Here is a 17,083-nt window from a genome sequence, read left to right as displayed (position 1 = left end):
AGGATCAGGGCCTCTGAAAAGAAAAGAAAAATAAGAAAATAATAAAAAAAAACATTGAAATTGTTTTTTATTTACTATGTTTTTCTTTCTATTGTTCTGAAAAAATAGTAAAAAAAAAAAAAAATTGGATGTATTTTTTCCAGGGGCCCTAATCCCCTCCCGTTACCCAGCCGTCGCTCACCGCAGAGAAAACAAAGGTCAAGAGTTGAGAGGGACAGAGAGGCTGAATCCAGCAGAAACTGATCCTGAAACTGAACTTTTCCTCAACATCTGCTCAGCCTGCGCCCCGACACCCTGAGCGAGTTTCTAACAACAACACAGCGTTGACCTCCAACACGCAGGTTGAGCGTGTGCAGAACAACAAGCTAACACGCTGCAGGCTGCTGTGATCAGTGAACTGTGCTGTTAAAGAGCAGCTCTGCTCCTCTGCTTCTGTCTCAGCACAAACACACAGCTCGTCTGTTCCCTGGTTCACCTGACACGCATCCTAAAATCTGAACTTCCCTTTCCTGATGATCTGCAGCGTTATCTCCTCTCAGGTCACTCACACCTGAAGCTCCTCTCTGCTGTTTCTCCTGTAATTTCTGCACATTATTCATCAACTTTTCACCGAGTTGCGTCAGAGACAAATTTCTGTGGTGTTTTCTCTTCGGCTCTTCGATCGGGTCTGAACACGTCTGTAAACAGATCCATCAGTCTGCAGGAGCTTCTGTTCAGGTGTGACAACCTGCTATTCGTCTGCTTTTCAGGATAATTCTTAGCTTCCTCTTGTTGGGCTATGAGCAGCCTCCTGTGTGCATCCATCATCTGAGGAGTGGACCCAGCTGACAGCTTGATTTCTGGACTTTAATTAAAGGCCAGAATTGATTTAAGCTCTGTTTTCTCCTGTCTGCTGCTCCTGCTTCTGACCTTCAATCAGACAAATCTGTCGGTCGTCCACCACCGCTCCTCTCCCTGGTCTCCAGCAAACCCTGCAGCAGCTGTCTGCACTGATTCCTGCACATTCAGGCGCAGAGCAGAGGGGCGGGGCTAATTAGAGAAACCAGATGTTGTTGGATGAGATGAAAACCAGCAGACTGTTGAACCTCGACAGAGCCGGTGCACAAAATCAGAGAAAAGGGGGTCAGAGGTTCAGTCCTGTCGACTGGAGCTCCAACTGCATCAGCTCTGTCAGAGATCAACCATCAGCGCCACCCTGCGACACCCCCTGACACAGAGAGCAGAGACAGGAAGGGACAACCAAACCGGGACATGTCACTGACGATAACGCCACGCGGCGCAATGGGACAGATGCTCGAGCAGGGGTTTGGGGGCCCACGCTGAACACTGTCACATCTGATCTGGGTGTCGTGTGGCGCTGCAGAGTCAGTCAGAGTCGGGCTGTCAGCTGGTTAAAGGGAAGGACCCAGGCTCTGGATGCAGCAAGCAGACCACGCTCCAGCTCCAGGGTGGAGAGGGTGGAGGGGGCGGAGCCTCAGAGGCATGAGGCGCCAAAGGATGGACTCAGCGTAAACCTTAGAGTGATGAAAACTCTGCTCATGGATCAGTTTCTGTTGATTTTACTTGGCGATGGAGGTCAACCTGTTTGGATATCACTGAGTCTGAGAGCTGAGGATTCAGGAAGAGCTGATCCAGCTAATCTAGTCCAGCTATCACCTGTCAGGTGAGAGGAGTCCAGGCTGGATGGTTTTGGTTGTGTCCTCAGGTTCCTGGGCCTCACAGTAAACCCAGGAACATGAATAACCCAGAACAAATGAATCAGTTCGTGTCTGTGTCAGCCTCCAGCTCCTGCCTCCTCCAGGTTGCAGCTCCTCAGTCCCCTGTGGGCTCTTCTCCAGGTCTGAAGGTCCCCTAATGCCCCTCAGGCCCAGCGGATAACAAGTCACTTTTCATAAGGAGCCTGAGGAGGAGAGATTACCCCGTCCCATGAGCCAGGCATCCAGTGGGGATGATTTACGATGCCGGCGCAGCAGAAAGCAGAGAGGGGGTCCTGCTTATCCACAGCCCGGCTCGATCTGCAGGAATCCAATCTGCGGAGGCTGGCAGAGCACACCAACAGCTGCGGCCTCTCCTGCCCCGCCGCTAAATAAGATGAAGTTACCCGGTTAGGGAGCGGCGCAAAAGGCTCCCTGTGTTAAAGGCTTAGCCAGGCCATTTACCTCCACCACCTGCACTCACACTCACACACACACTCACACACACAGTCACAGTCACACACACACACAGGCGCCGAGGCAGAGCCATCATCCTAACATGATGCAGCAGTCTCAGCTGCTGGATTAGATAAACCTGGCGTGTAGCAGAGTGTTTGACCCCTCCAGGGCATTCGAATACTCCACAAAGAAACGTTAGTGTTGCATCGAATTCACACTGACAATCAGAGCGAGGTGTGTGTGTGTGTGTGTGTGTGTGTGTGTGTGTGTGTGTGTGTGTGTGTGGGAGGGAGCAGGGGAAGCTGGGAAAAGGACTTGGTTTGAGTAATAACAGGTTTCCTGGAGACGCTGCTGAGCCTTATCTTGATATACAGGAGCTGCCAAGACGCAGTGTTTTGTGCTGATACTGAATATCTTTAAATTTGATTTATTCACAGCAACAAAATGACAAGTGTGAGTGATGCTCCTGTCTGAATTTAGTCTCTGAGAAACCTGGGAGCGACATCAGATTATAAAAATCACATTTCACACCCGCAGCTGTGTGTGAACGTTCGTCAGTCGGAGTCTGTGTGGGTCGGTTCAACCCTGACTGAACTGTTCGTCACCTGGAGATACACCTGTTGGTCCAAACTCAGTGTCTTCACCTTAGAGGTAGGCTCTGCAGCAACTTTCAATATAAATCAGTAAATACAACATTCATCTGGGCTCCTCCTCCTAGCTAAAAGGTTAGCTATCTCAACGGACGCAGAAAAGTTGTGAAAGTTAGTAGATCATTTTCTTTTTTAACTTCATCTATGATAAATACAGCTTCGTAGAGGTCTCACCTTGTGATATCCTTCATTTTACTTTTATTTCTTTATCTACCAGACAAGTATGTCATCTAATAATTAGCTGTATGAATTTATAATGTTAGCATTAAAGCTAGCCAAAAGTAAAAAAAGAAAACAATCGTTGACTTACTTTTACAACTTTTCTGTGCCCGTTAGAGAAAACTGTCCTCCCAACTTCTGTTTTGTTGTAGCTGTTGCATTCGTGTTGTTGCTTTTGCAAATCAGCTGGCACCTACAGGCCACCGTACCAGTGGCATCCCACCCACAGCTTCCAACTGTGACTGCGTAAACACACTCACTAGCCCAGCAACCACCTGTAGCATCACGTTTCTACCAGGAAGAGACTTGAGAGCCGTGCACCTGACTTAACATGTTAGTGCAAGCAAACCGCGGGTGTTTGACACATAGCTGGTTAGCAGAAGCTAGCTCATGTTGCTCTTCGTCCTGTGCTGCTCTCCAAGTTCCTGAAAGCGAGCGAAAGTCGAGCTAAGCTTTACCCTCGTCCTCTGTGCTACATCCTCTAGCGCTGCTCTGATTAGCTTCTTCCACTTGCTATTGGCTGAGGTAACCACGCCTACAAACGTCCTGAAACAACCAAAACATCAACATCCAGGCAGAGGTTGAGGCCGACACAGACACTGACACACATGTATAGAGACCCAGAGGTGACGACTGAGCAGGATTATTCCTGTAAAAGTTGACATTTTACTTTTAGGAAAATCCTGCAGACTTTACCTTTAACATGTTGTGCCACCTGCTCTGATCTTTCACTGAGTTTTTGTGAGATTATTTCAGGTTTTTGTTTCCTTTCTCAAAGGTCAGACGCCTGAAACCTTAAACGTAGAGGAAGTTGAGTCTCTGGTGTAGTTTTACTCTTTTAAAGAAGAAGTAAAAAGTCTCATCCCCCAGAGGAAGAAGCTTTAACTTCTCCCTTTCTCTTTTTATTCTCTTTTTGTTTCACGCCCCAGCTCAGACCGGAGCGACACTCAGGTGTTAGCGCACACACAGAGACGTGTGCTGTGGGGCATCCCCGGCAGATTCAGGTCTGACTCTCTGACCGGAGTAACCTCCTCTCTTCCCACAGGCTGAAGAGGCTTTCCTTCCAGTGACTGGTTCACACTTCAGTCTGGCGTGTCAGGCCGAGTTTCCACGGAGCGAAGTGGCGCCGCATGTTGAGACGTGTGTGGTGTTTCTGTTGTCACCTCATGTCCTGCAGATTTTCTCCTCTTTGTTTCTTCTCTGTTCAGTTTGTTGCTACTCTTTCCTCTTCCAAACGCCGTCTGTCCCATGTCCACATGCACAGACTCTCGTTGGGCCACTGTTGGCAGAAAACACGTTAATGAATTTTACAAGTTGCAGACTTAAGCCAAGACTTGCTTCAAGTTTGCCAGCTGGAGCTTTTTGATAATAAGCGTGGCCTGATTAGCGGCGTGTTTCACATGAGATACTGCAGACACAGCTCCAGCCTGTTAGCAGCTCACAAAGAGACCTGATTTCTGCAGAACAACGCTTTGCTCCTGGCTTAATTTAAACTTTTCGCTTCTCTCCAGCTGTGTGTACCAGAAGCTGCTTTTTTCTCCCCTAACAGCTGCAGCAGCTCCAGGGATCCTAACATCCATCATATTACTTCCAGAGGAGAAAACATCTTGTGTTGAATTGTTGGTTGTGTGTGCCAAAGTGGCCGGTCGTGTAGGTAATCTGAACAGATGCACGTTTCATTTGCATGGAGTGGTGGTCAGATGGTTGCTGGCTGTGTGTCAGCGGGAAGAAGGAGCCGAGGAGCGGAGGAGCTCAGGAGCTCACATCTCGTGTTTGAGCTCCTGTGTTTCTAAATAAAAAGCTGAAGATGGAGTTCAGCTCCAGGCGGCTTCCTGCGGTTTATTTCTGCAGCACTAAATCTGGCTGCTCCACACGGCTGATGACGTCTGACGGAGCGGAGACATATTTTTGTGTCGGTATGGAAGGAATACATAAACAGGAGCAGGCTGCTGCTGAGCTCGGTGGCTCTGCTCCACACTCCTCTTTGTTTTGCAGCTGAACGTCACTTATTTGGATGTTTAATTATGATAAGAGCTCGGCTGATCCTGCCCTGTTCCTGCTCCCTCTTCCTCTGTGTTTTTGGAAACATCATCCTAAATTCACGCTGTGATAAATCATGTTGTTATTGTACTCTGTGTTTGGAACATTTTGAAGCTTTACATAATTGATTCCACTTTTTAAAGCTGGCTCTGGAGGAGAATGACAGAGTCACGGAGTAAATATGAGAGCTAATTCCTGGCTGACAGCAGCGGCTCATCTCGTGCTGGCGCTGCCTCTCAGATTAAACCGGCCTGATGAAAAGGGTTTTTGTTCTGCTCTCTGAAGGAGAATCAGTCCTGTTTGGGTTTGTTCACATTGTTCTTCACAATCAAACTTTGAATCAATACTTTATCGATCGCTGGGAGGGAAAAACTGACTAATGGCTGCAGCTGTGTCTTTTGTTTGGTTCAGTTTTAAAGGTTGTTTGTTGCTTAAAGATCTCCTCAAGTTTGCAGAATCGGTAAACAGAAACAGTGACACCTTTTTTCAGGCAAAGCAGACTCTGTGAAAAAAAAAGACACACACACACCTTGTGTTTGTGGTTACCTCCTGTGCTGTGTTTTTACAGTTAATGGGGAAGTGCTGATGTAACTCAGGTGTATATATTTCCATTTTATGGATTAAAAATGAATATTTTTACCCTTCTATGGTACCCATAGTGATGCCAGTTAGAAAAAAAGTTTTCTATTTTATTTATTAATTTTTTAATGTATTTATTTTTCATTGAAGATCAAATAAACTTTATATAAAAATTTATCAATTTTTTTTTTTAGAGGTATTATATTTTATTTTGTTTATTTATTTATTTCCCTTAAGGATCAAATAAAGTTTATCTAAAAAAAATATCAAAAATATATATATTTTTTAGGTATTTTATTTTATTTTGTTTATTTATTTATTAATTTGCCTTAAGGATCAAATAAACGTCAAAAAATTTATCAAAAAAAATATTTTTGGGGGGTAAATATTTTTATTTTTAGGTGTTTATTTATTCATTTATTTTCCTTAAGGATTAAATAAACTTCATCTATAAATTTCTCAAAAAATATTTTTTTTAGATTTATTTTTTGTGGATTTGCTGTCTTGAGGCAACACAGTACCATCATGATCAGTGATGAAAAAAAAAAAAAATTATCCATATTTCAACACATTTTTTTTCCAAAACAGATGAATAATACACAGTGGCCTCAACAGTTTACAAAGCATGCCATAAAAATGTGTGAAAACTTAAAAACAAACAAACAAAAAACTATTAAAAAAAAATAAGATTTCATGCCTGAACGTTGCATACAGGCAACACCATTTAGATCAAAGTTCACTCTAATAGACCAGAGCCCACAGTGTGAGTCTGAACTTTGAAAAAACTAACACTGAATTCATCCAGGTGAAAACTGAAGAGGACAAAAAAAAAAAAATAAAAAAAAAAATAATAAAATAAAATAAACAAATACGTAACAAAAAAAAAAAGATGTTTTCATGGTGAATCTGTAAGGGGACAGAGCTGCCTTCAGGGCAACATTTGTATTTTTACATGTTTCCTTGAATTAATTAGCAAATAAAGTGGAGTTACCTGTTAATATAAAAATACTTTAGAAATAATTTTTCAAACTGAGAAAGAAACGGTAAAAAAAGTTACTGGAAAGTTTACAGGAGAAGTTACTCCAGCAAAAAGAGCTTCAGTCTGACCTCCAGAGGGTCACGTGACAAATTCAAACACTGTGATTGGTTCCTTCAGGTCTTTCTGATCTGTACTGTGTGAAAGCCAGAGTGAGTTTGTTTCCTAGAGAGCAACGAGGTCCCACAGAGGGTTGAATAAAAGTCTCTGAATGACGTCAGCATGTCAGTAAACAGTGTCCGCGTGCTCACGCATCACTGGCACGCGCCAGACAGCCTCAGTGCGTCACGCAGGTAGCAGCTGTTGCCAATCTCAGGTGATCAGCTGTGACGCAGCAGCTGCAGGCTCCAGCATCTCGCTCGTTTATTTCTGTTTTTATGAAATAATCCGGATTAATCCAGCTGCTCTGAGGAGTCCTCCTGTTTGTCTGAGGATACGCTCAGGCTGAGTGAGACTCTGGATCCTTCTTCACACTGACAGACATGTGAGTGACGTAGATACCTGCTCCTGTTGGTGTTAGCATGTCTCGTCGTGCCTCATGACGCTGGCGCAGTGCGCAGCCGCCAGACTGTTCAACAGGAGGAAACCTGGGGGAAAGTTGCTGAAGAGTTAAACTTGTCCCTGGGTTTCTCAGACCTCCTGCTCTAACAGAAGGAAAAATCAGACTCAGGAACTCAACAACTCACACATGTCCTGCCCAGGCTGTGGATGAAAACATTACTCCATCATTTGGAAAGTGATCAGAGCAGCTGACAGATCTGAAAGGATGGACTTTGTTTGTCTCCTCATCCTGATCCTGGAACACGCTGATGGTTTCTCTGAGCTCAACAAACCTCAGGTGAAGTGAGTTCTTTAGTTTTTATTTACTGTGAGCTGTGATATCTGGTTGGTCCTCCTCCTGCAGTGGTTAGAGCAGCTGTGTCGGTGAATTCCTGAGAGCTTTGACACCAATATGACTCCACGTTTTCTGCAACTGCAGGAAGGAAAAACAAATTGATGATGACACAATGACTGTGTAGATATTTGGTTGGTTTAACTGGTGTTCAACATAAACAAGTGAAACTTCTTAAATATGCTACATTTACTGATAATGCAGCTCACACTGTTCCTCAGACATCTCAGATCTTGTTAACCAAACAAACAATGGAGGATATCCAGGATAGTTTTGTCAAACTTTAATTAGTATCTGTGTAAAGTTTTGTTCGTCTTCTCCTCGAGTTGAACCAAAATAGAAATGTGTTTTTCAGGCGAGCTGTTTCTGGGAGACACCTTGAGCTGCACCATTTTCACATTTCAACATTTATTTTTCTCACCACATCCTCCAAACATGTGCTCCCAGCCTGGTGGTCGATTTTAGCAGCAGGACTCAGAGACGCTCCTGCTCTGCTGCACCTGCTGAGCTGAAACTCTCCACTAGGGCTGAACAATTTATCGTTTTCAGATCGATATCGCAATTTTAGACGATGCAATTTTGAGATCGCCAAAGCAGCAATTTTTTGCAGCACTCCTGACTGACTCAGGATCTGTTGTGTTAAGTATTAAACACATTCTGTTTTACAAATTGGTAGACAATCTATATGTTAAACGTGCTGGTAAGCAGGTCAACAACACAAAGCCTCTGTTTAGGAGTAGAAGTTGATGAAAATATCGATTATTTATCATCACTATTGATGATTAAAAATCGTGAATTGCAATATCTGCCAGAAAAATTAGATCTTTTCCTAAAATCGTTCAGCCCTACACGTGAATATCCCAAAGCTTGATTTGAAGAAAATCGTGAATCGAATTGAAATCACAATATCTGCCAGAAAAATCGCAATTCAATCTTTTCTTCAAATCGTTCAGCCCTACTCTCCACCCCACAGACTCCGACTCCAGGGTTTCAGATAGCATCTCATCGCTCCTCAATCTCTGAACGTTAGATTAGTGAGGAGGTTTGATCAGTGTCTGAAATCTTGTTTTGTGTCCTTAAAGCTCGACCTGAGACGAGGACTGTGTGAGCTTCACTTAAACAGGAGAAACATTACTGTCCCTGTCAGATGAGCTGATGAGCAGATGTCTGCACATGAAATAAAGTCTGAAGCAGATGGAAATACAAAACTAATGAGATAAATATAATTAGTTAAAGCATTAATAAGAAAAATAACTTTTCCACACACAGAAAATGATTACAGGAACTCTAAAACAATTATAGGAACTCTGATTTTTTCATTACACTTCATCAATACCAATTAAGTCAGCGAGTCTTTTCAGTCGTTAGTATTCCTGTCTGGGCCATGACTGCTCCAGGTCACCACCTCCTCCTCCTCCTCCTCCTCCTCCTCCTCCTCCTCCTCCTCCTCCTCGTCTCTCTGTGGATACTCTCTCAGTGTCACTGTAAAGTAAGATGTCAGGACACAGACTAATGTGTGTTTTTGCATGTTGAACCACCACAGCGACCTGTTAAATGTGCTTTAACCGAGCAGCGCTGAGCCTCATGGGAAGCGTAGAGATGGATCACTCCTCCTGTATTTCCTCTGATTAACCCCGTAGTTGAAATGGATTTCCCGTGTAAAGGCGATGAAAAGAAGGAGGCCAGTTGGTATAATTGCATTGACTTGTAGAGCAGAAATCAACCATTTCTTTCCATTAAAGACGCGATGGAGGTGTGAAAGGAGGAGAGTCAGGTTATTCTCCTGGCAGCGCTGCAGGAGTGGAGCCCTGCTCTGTCAGCCTGTATCAACAGCTCTTATGAGCGGCGGCCTGTTGTATACTCAGTGGTAAAGATGACTGACAGCCTCTTTATTTAATTTCCCCTTCCTCACAGACGAGCTGGTTCTGAGCGTCCATCTTTTCAAGAGCACAGCAAATTTGTCCATCGCTTCAGCCTGTCAAAAATGTAAATCATCCATAATCATTTCCCCGGATCCTTTTCCTCATGTCAGCAGATCACGCGTGTGCTGAGCTGAATGTTAATGACGCACGGAGGCTGAGCTGCAGGTCTGTCGCTGTCCGTGGTGCTGAATGAGAGCCAGCTGTTTGGAGTTTATACAGTACATAGACCTGCTTATTAATACAGTTCAACTCAAAAAACTTTATTGGTATGACAAACACAGGTTTACGTTGACGAAGCAAGTTTGACATAAAACAAACAGACAAAGTTAAAGACACTTTACAGATATGCAACAGGCATGTAAAAGAAAAAAACAGTAAATAACAATAAAAGCAAACTTCTCTCTGTACATTTTGAAATATTTTATCCATTTATGTCATTTATTTTATTCTTTATCTTGGGTGGTGGCTGTTTTAAGCGTATGCTTGAACTTTCATGCCTCTGTCCGTGGTGCTGAAATGAAGTTACTTTAAACGGCATGTATAGGTTAACAGTTAGACACCAGTTAATGTACAGTGGGGAAAATAAGTATTTCATCATCATCACATTTATTTCCAAAGCTGCAATTCAAACTAAATTCTCCCAGACATTGGTATTAACTCCAATAATCCACACATGAAAAGAAATCACAACGTTCAGGTCCATAAATAATAATTATGGTGAATTAAGTACGATAACACAGGAAAAAAAGTATTGAACACACCATGGAAAGGCTGAATACTTTGGACAGGAAATGCACCATACCACCTGAAATCTGTCAGTAATTATTACTTGAACTTCCAATTAGTGCAAACCAACATCAGCTGGGCTAGAGCAAATTGATGGTCCTATAAAAAAGGTGTTTTTTTCACCAAGCAGTTAAATAGCACACACCTCATGATGGGTAAAGGCAAAGAGCTCTCTGAAGACATTCACAACCTGATTGTTGCTCAGCATCAGAATGGAACTGGTTACAGACTTATATCAAAGCTCCTGAATATTCCAGCCAGCACCGTTGGGGCCATTATTCACAAGTGGAAGAAGCACCACCTTACCATCAACAGGCCACGCACAGGAGCTCCTTGAAGATTTCTGACCAGGGAGTCAGAAAGATAGTCAGAAGAGGACTCAACCAGCCAAGGACCACCCTGAAAGTGCTCCAGAAAGACTTGGAGGCAGCAGGTACAATTGTTACAGAGAAAACAATAGGCAGTGTACTCCACCACCATGGCCTCTATGGACACTCAGCCCGCAAGACTCCATTCCTGAAGAAAAGGCATGTTGAAGCTGGTTTAAAGTTTGCTAAACAGCATCTTGACAAGCCTGTAGAATACTGGGAGAATGTTGTCTGGTCAGATGAGACCAAAACTGAACTTTTGGGCTGTCATTCTACAGACCATGTTTGGAGGAGAAATGGCTCTGCACATCAGCCAAAAAACACTACACCAACAGTGAAGTTTGGAGGTGAAGCATCATGGCATGGGGTTGTTTTAAAGACAATCTGTGCAGAGGAATGGGCCAAAATCACACCTGAGCAGTGTGGGCCATTAGTTCAAACATACAAGAAGCTTCTGGAAGCTGTCACTGCAAACAAAGGCTTCTCCACTAAGTATTAGATGAGTCTCAGTTAGCGTCTTCAATACTTTTTTCCTGTGTTATCGTACTTAATTCACCATAATCATTATTTATGGACCTGAACGTTGTGATTTGGATTATTGGAGTTAATACCAATGTCTGGGAGAAATTTTGTTTGAATTGCAGCTTTGGAAATAAATGTGATGAGAGTTTCCTCACTGTATCTGATAGGGAAGCTGGAGTCTTATATAAAGTTTTGATGACTTAAGTCAAAGTAGAAGATGAAGTCAGTGAAAAGTTTCTCCTGTCCATGTCAGAAGAATCAGAAATGTTTTTGTGCATTTTGACAGAAACGTACCAGACGTGTCAAAGAGTCCGGCTCCTCTGGCTCAGAAACTCAGAGTTTAATTTTGTTCCTGCCAGTCGGACTTTACTCCTTCAAAGCAGAGCGTAAAAACAGCAGCTGCAGCCGACGGCAGCTCCTCCTGATAAAATCTGAGAATATTGTTGCCCAGTGCTCGTTGTGGCCTCCATAAAGCTTTTCTTAGATTAATACTTCCAGTAAGAAGTCAGAGTTTACGGCCTCAGCTGGTGTAAGCTCCTGAACCCTCCTGTAAACCTTCCTCTGAGTCCTCGGCCTGTTCCAGCTCTGAGACCCCGAGCTGCAGACTGTTGTTGGCTCCAGGAAAGAAACGGGGAGGTCTGATAGGGTTAGCAGCTTCAGCTGGCTGTTTCTGCTCCTTACAGGTAAATAAATCATGTTTAGCTGCAGGCTGGTGTAAAGTTCCCACCCCGTGTGTCTCCAGGAGTGTTTGAGTGAATGTGATATTTGGAGTCTGTGGCCTTTTGAAGCTATTTGCAGTCTTTAAGGGGACTTTCCTGTTTCTGTGGCATTTATTAGAGATTCAGCTCGGCTGGAGAATAAAATATTTTGACCTTAAAGACTCAGAGCACCTGAATGCATGCAGGAGAAACGCTCCGCTGGAGTAAAATGTATATGCTTAAATGTCAAATGATTCTTTTCGAACAACTTTAGTGTGAAGTCGTTGAATGGGTTTGTACGTGTTCCTGTTTTACAACAGAGCAGGACGGGGATTTGTATTCAGCCCCAAACTGTGCACCGTGTCGTCATAAACCAGGATTTAAAGTCCTCCTGAAAAACTGCAGCAGTAAATCAAGCTTTGATAGAGATGTGTTTGGGTTTATTTATAGAAAAAAAAAAGAGATTTAAAGCAGAAATCTGTGAGAAGCTGGAGAAGATGAATAGCATCTGTGAGAGGAAATGTGTCTTGGAGGCACCTCCTCTTTAATTCAGCTCCTCCCCTCACCGCAGGGAGCTGCAGGGAGCTGCAGGGAGCTGCAGGGAGCTGCAGGGAGCTGCAGGGAGCTGCAGGGAGCTGCAGGGAGCTGCAGGGAGCTGCAGGGAGCTGCAGGGAGCTGCAGGGAGCTGCAGGGAGGCTCATGGAGGCTGGATCCTGAGCTCACAGAGACACCAGAGGCTCCAGAGTTGGCCTGGTCCACCCTCAGCACTCATCATTAATTAAAGGCGCTGATGTTTGAGGCTCCCCGCTCTGCTGCTGCTGCTGCTGCTGCTGCTGTGAGGAGAAATACAAACCTCCACCCACTCCTTCACCGTCCCTCTGACAGGTGCAGCAACATGCAGCCCTAATTGAAAACGCCGGGCCGGCTGCAGTTTGGAAAGCAGATGATTGATGGATCAAACCTGGAGGAAAGACGGCGCCGCTGACGGTGAGATCTCAGTGCTGAGTTCATTTGAGATCCTCAGCGACGGCGTGATTTAAATCCTCACTCCCCGGCGAGGTTTCCTTAAACGTGCGTGTCAAATTGTCCGAAAAGAATCTGGAAAGTTCCATTAATCAAGATGTCAATTTGTGGGCTTCAGCCATTAAGGAGAAAGTGTTTCTGCTCGTCCGTTCCTCAGCAGCTGGACGTCAATCTGTCAGAGACCTGAACACGTTCAACAATCCACACATCCAACCTGTTTGCTTCTTCCTTTCAGTTAGTCTACCCATCAACCCGTCTGTTTGCTGCTTTTCTCCTCAGAGGTCACAACAAAGCCGATCCCAGCCGTCTGCGCTGACTGACGTTAATAACTCTGCTTTAATCTCACCTCTGATTCTGTTCATTCCTCCACGCTGCTCCCTCTGAGCCGTACGCTGAGACGAGAGGAGAAACGACTGTGATTAAAGACGACTGAGGCTTGTTTGAGTCTGCGTTTCTTCGCTTGTAAACAAATGTTTTATTTCCCATGATGCACTTCTGATTGGCACTCTCACAGGCTCTTTATGGGAACGAGCAGGTGAATGAAATCAGATCTCCGTAGTTTTTGGTGGAAGTTGATGTTTGGGATACAGCTAGCCGGGCCTGACTCGCTGCTCCTCTCTCAGCCCAGACTCTCTGATCCCTCTGAAGCCTCGGTCTAAAAATACTCCACCGTTCAGGAGGAGATCGACTAAACTCAGACCAGGATGTCACTGACAGCAGACGAGCGCTGTGGGCTTGATATTTCTGAATCAGAAATCTTTGCTTGGTGTCCTCCCTCCCTGCCCCAAACAGGACGACGTAACGCTGTAAAACTTTATCTAAGTGCACATTTGGCTCGGTGATTTCTCGTTATCTGTCAGCTGTAATTATGCCACAGTGGTTGATGGTTAATTTCCCCACATTTCTAATTAATCAGCTGCATTACTGTTAGCGAGACAGAGCAGAGCAGCTCATAACTGTGATTAAAGTTGATTTATGAGATGGTTTTGAGGCGACTCGTCGCTGGCTTTCAGCAGGAACAATATCTGATTACAGGTTTGAGGAGGAAAGTGTGACGTGCTGTAATTGAACATTTGGGACGTCTCGTTTGCTCGTTTAGGATCAGCACGTCACGAGGAAATCATCAAGTGTTCACTCGTCTTTGTAGAGTCTGCAGATGAGTTTCTCTGTGAGGGAGTCAGTCAGGGTTTGTTTCTGTGACCTCCTCTGGCAGAAAGTACGCTGAGATTTTCACTTTAAACAAACAGACAAAACAAAACATGAAGGTTGGAGTTTGGAGCTCAGTGTTTGGCTCGTTGCTCCTGCAGGATCAGCTGTTTCCTCTGTGCTGCTCCTGCTGCTCCTGCTGCTCCTGCTGCTCTCTGACCTGGCTCCTCTCCCTGCTTCCTCCCGTTCAGGTGCCATATTCGAGGAGAACGCAGTGCGGGACGATGAGGTGTTCCAGCTCGCCGTGTCTGACCTCAGTCTGAGCGATGACATCCTGCAGAGCGAGAAGATCACACACTCCATTAAACTCATCGAGCCCAACAACCCTTTCCAGGCGGTGCAGGAAGGTAAGGCAGCTGCGTGCAGCGTGTTTACATCCTCTGACGCTGAGTGTGTGTGTGTGTGTGTTTGTTTGCAGCTGCAGCGCTGAGCTTCGAGTGCATGTCTTCCTGACTCTCTTGGATTGTTGGATTGGGTTGTTAATCTTTGCGGCTCCTGTCTCGGGTGGAGGATCCTCCTGGCTAACGACCCGGGTACATCGACCTCCTAAACGCCGTTTAAACCCTTTGTTTCTGCTCTGTGAGGACGCTGCTCCTCCTCTCCTCTCCTTCCTCTGAGACTCATGTTCTCAGTTTCTGTCCTCCTCTCTGGGCCCCTGTTTGCTGTGTGCAGAGGAAGCTAGGGGGCAGCACTGAGCTGGATCCAGATGTCTGGGTGTCTGTGGAGGAGCGTGAAGAGACGATCAGCTGCAGGATGTTCTCCTGTGTCTTGGTGCAGCACGCCGGCTGTTTGTGCACGCGGCTGATTAAAGATAACAAACGATGCTTTGTTTCAGGACGATGTGATGAAGATGATGATGATGATGATGATGCTGCAGGGATGCTCGTGGTGATGATATTGGACAAAGTGATATTGATTAGAAAGCTGCTGAATGTTTGGATGATGCTGATTGGACGTGAGTGTTGAAGCTGATTATCCCTGCAGGGGCTCCGATGATGAAGATGCTGATAATTAAAGCGTACTAATGTCTGTTGTGATGAAGATGATGATGCTGATAGAGACATGATTGTGGTGATGAGGATAAGGCTTTTGTTGCTGATGTGTTGATGCAGATAACGTCAGAGAGTGGCTGCTGGGTTTGCTCGAGCTGAGGAAACTTTGAAGCTGAAACTTTCATTTCAATCTGCTCTTTTTTAATTAAGCGTCCTTTTTTAACGCAGTGACCAATGGGAGTAAAGAAAGTTTGGGAAGTGTTGCAGCAGAAAGATTCGCCTGCAGCAAAGTTCATCCACTGGAAATCCCTCTTTGCAGCTTCCTGTCGCAGATTATCTAAGTGTTTGGATATGTCTCCAAAGAGCGAGCAGACGGTTCTCCCAGAGATCAGTCCTTCACCTGGCTCAGGGAGCTCGTTGCTGTGTTGATTATTCAGTTTTAGTTTGAGTATTAATAATTCCTGGAAGGTCTGACAACATCGAACCGTCGATCCCCGAGCTTTGATGCCTGCATATCCTCAGAGAGATGATGTTGCAGACAAGAATCTCCAAAAAACTCAACCACAGGACTCAATGTATCAACAGAAATTTAGCCTTTATTGATGAAAGGAAAAACTCAGAAACTCTGGAGAAACTGTGAAAAAAGCTACAAGTAAAACCTCAGCAACTGCTGGAAAACTGGAGGACAGAGGAGCAAAGTGATTAGGGATGGATGAGTATCAGTATCAGGTTGATACCATCCTTAATTTCAGGTATCTGTACCTGTGAAGGCTGCTGACACCAGCAGCTGATACTCAAGTCCTCCTCACCAGTAGTTGGCGCTACATTGTGGTGGTTTGACTCCACGGCAAATGTGCATCAGGTCCTGCTCAGACAATATGAATGAACCAGGGAGTGTTAACAGTTAAAGTGTTGAACTGTTTTATTTTGCACATCCATACATTTTAAAAAATGACTCAAACTCACACAGTTGTTAAGTTTTTTTTTGCACCTTTGTTAAATTATTTAAATTATTTAAAGAAAAAAAACGTAAACTCAGAGAGTTGTTTGAGTTTGGTTTTGGACTTAATGTCAGAGTGACTGAGCTGCCTCTGTCTAAAATGATCAGTCACTAATAATCCAAACTTTATAACTCAAAGTACTGGTGGTATTATCAATCTTCAGCATGCTTTTGATCAACAAGATCAGCTTCTGCAGCTGCAGCTTGTTCTAAATGTAGGGAAAACTAAACTCTGTTGTTTTCATCTTCAAGAGCAACAAAAGGAACCAAACTGAGAAAACTGTTAATACTGACGGTCAACAAAGTGAACGATTATCTTCGTTTAAGGATTTGGGGTTCTTACCTGATGAAAACTTGTCTTGTAGAGAGCGTATTCAGCTGCTGCTAGAGAGCTGAAGGTTTGACTTTGCTTTTACTACAGAGACAAGTCCTGTTTCTCTTTGAATGTTAAAAAGAGACTGATTGAGTCCACATTTTGACCTCTTCTAGACTATGGTGATGTTTTATCCATGAACCCCTCTGCTCAGAGTCTTCAAATGTTGGACAGTGTTTACCGTGGAGCTCTGAGGTTTATCACAAACTGCAGATTTCTGACTCATCACTGCACTTTATACTCTAACGTCAGTTGGACTTCTTTAAGTGCACGTTGACTTGGGTACTGTGTCCATTTACAAAGCCATTGTTGGTAAAGTCCCTGACCATCTTTCCTCCTTATTAATCTTGAAGGATAGTTTACATAACCTGAGATCAATGAGCTTTATACAGTTTGTTTACCCAGAGTCCAAACTGAATTGGTAAAGAAGGCTTTTAGTTTCTCTGCACCTTCTGCACCTCGATCCTTTCCCTCACTTCTTTGTGTTGTATAGAGTCTGTGTGACTGTTTGTTAAACTGTGTTTAGCTGCCGTTCTTGGTCAGGTCTGCCTTGGAAAAGAGATCTGCTGATCTCAATGGGATTAACCTGGTTAAATAAAGGTTTAATGATAATTGGTGAGAGAG

General features: G+C 44.3%; 1 protein-coding gene across 2 annotated transcripts in view; it reads left to right on the top strand.

The window, feature by feature from the left end:
* Window positions 1-17,083, top strand: part of grid1b (glutamate receptor, ionotropic, delta 1b) — a 528,466-nt gene that overhangs the window by 5,076 nt on the left and 506,307 nt on the right. For both annotated transcript variants that reach the window (XM_074663093.1, XM_074663094.1), the window contains exon 2: window positions 14,286-14,441. In XM_074663093.1, the coding sequence (XP_074519194.1) occupies window positions 14,286-14,441 (156 nt within the window). The remainder of the gene's footprint in view (window positions 1-14,285; window positions 14,442-17,083) is intronic.

The sequence above is a fragment of the Halichoeres trimaculatus genome, unplaced genomic scaffold (assembly GCF_033239565.1).
Source record: "Halichoeres trimaculatus isolate MK-OKI-2021-1 unplaced genomic scaffold, fHalTri1.1 fHalTri1_scaffold_23, whole genome shotgun sequence".
Taxonomy (NCBI): domain Eukaryota; kingdom Metazoa; phylum Chordata; class Actinopteri; order Labriformes; family Labridae; genus Halichoeres; species Halichoeres trimaculatus.
This window is presented reverse-complemented; position numbering and strand designations above follow the sequence as displayed.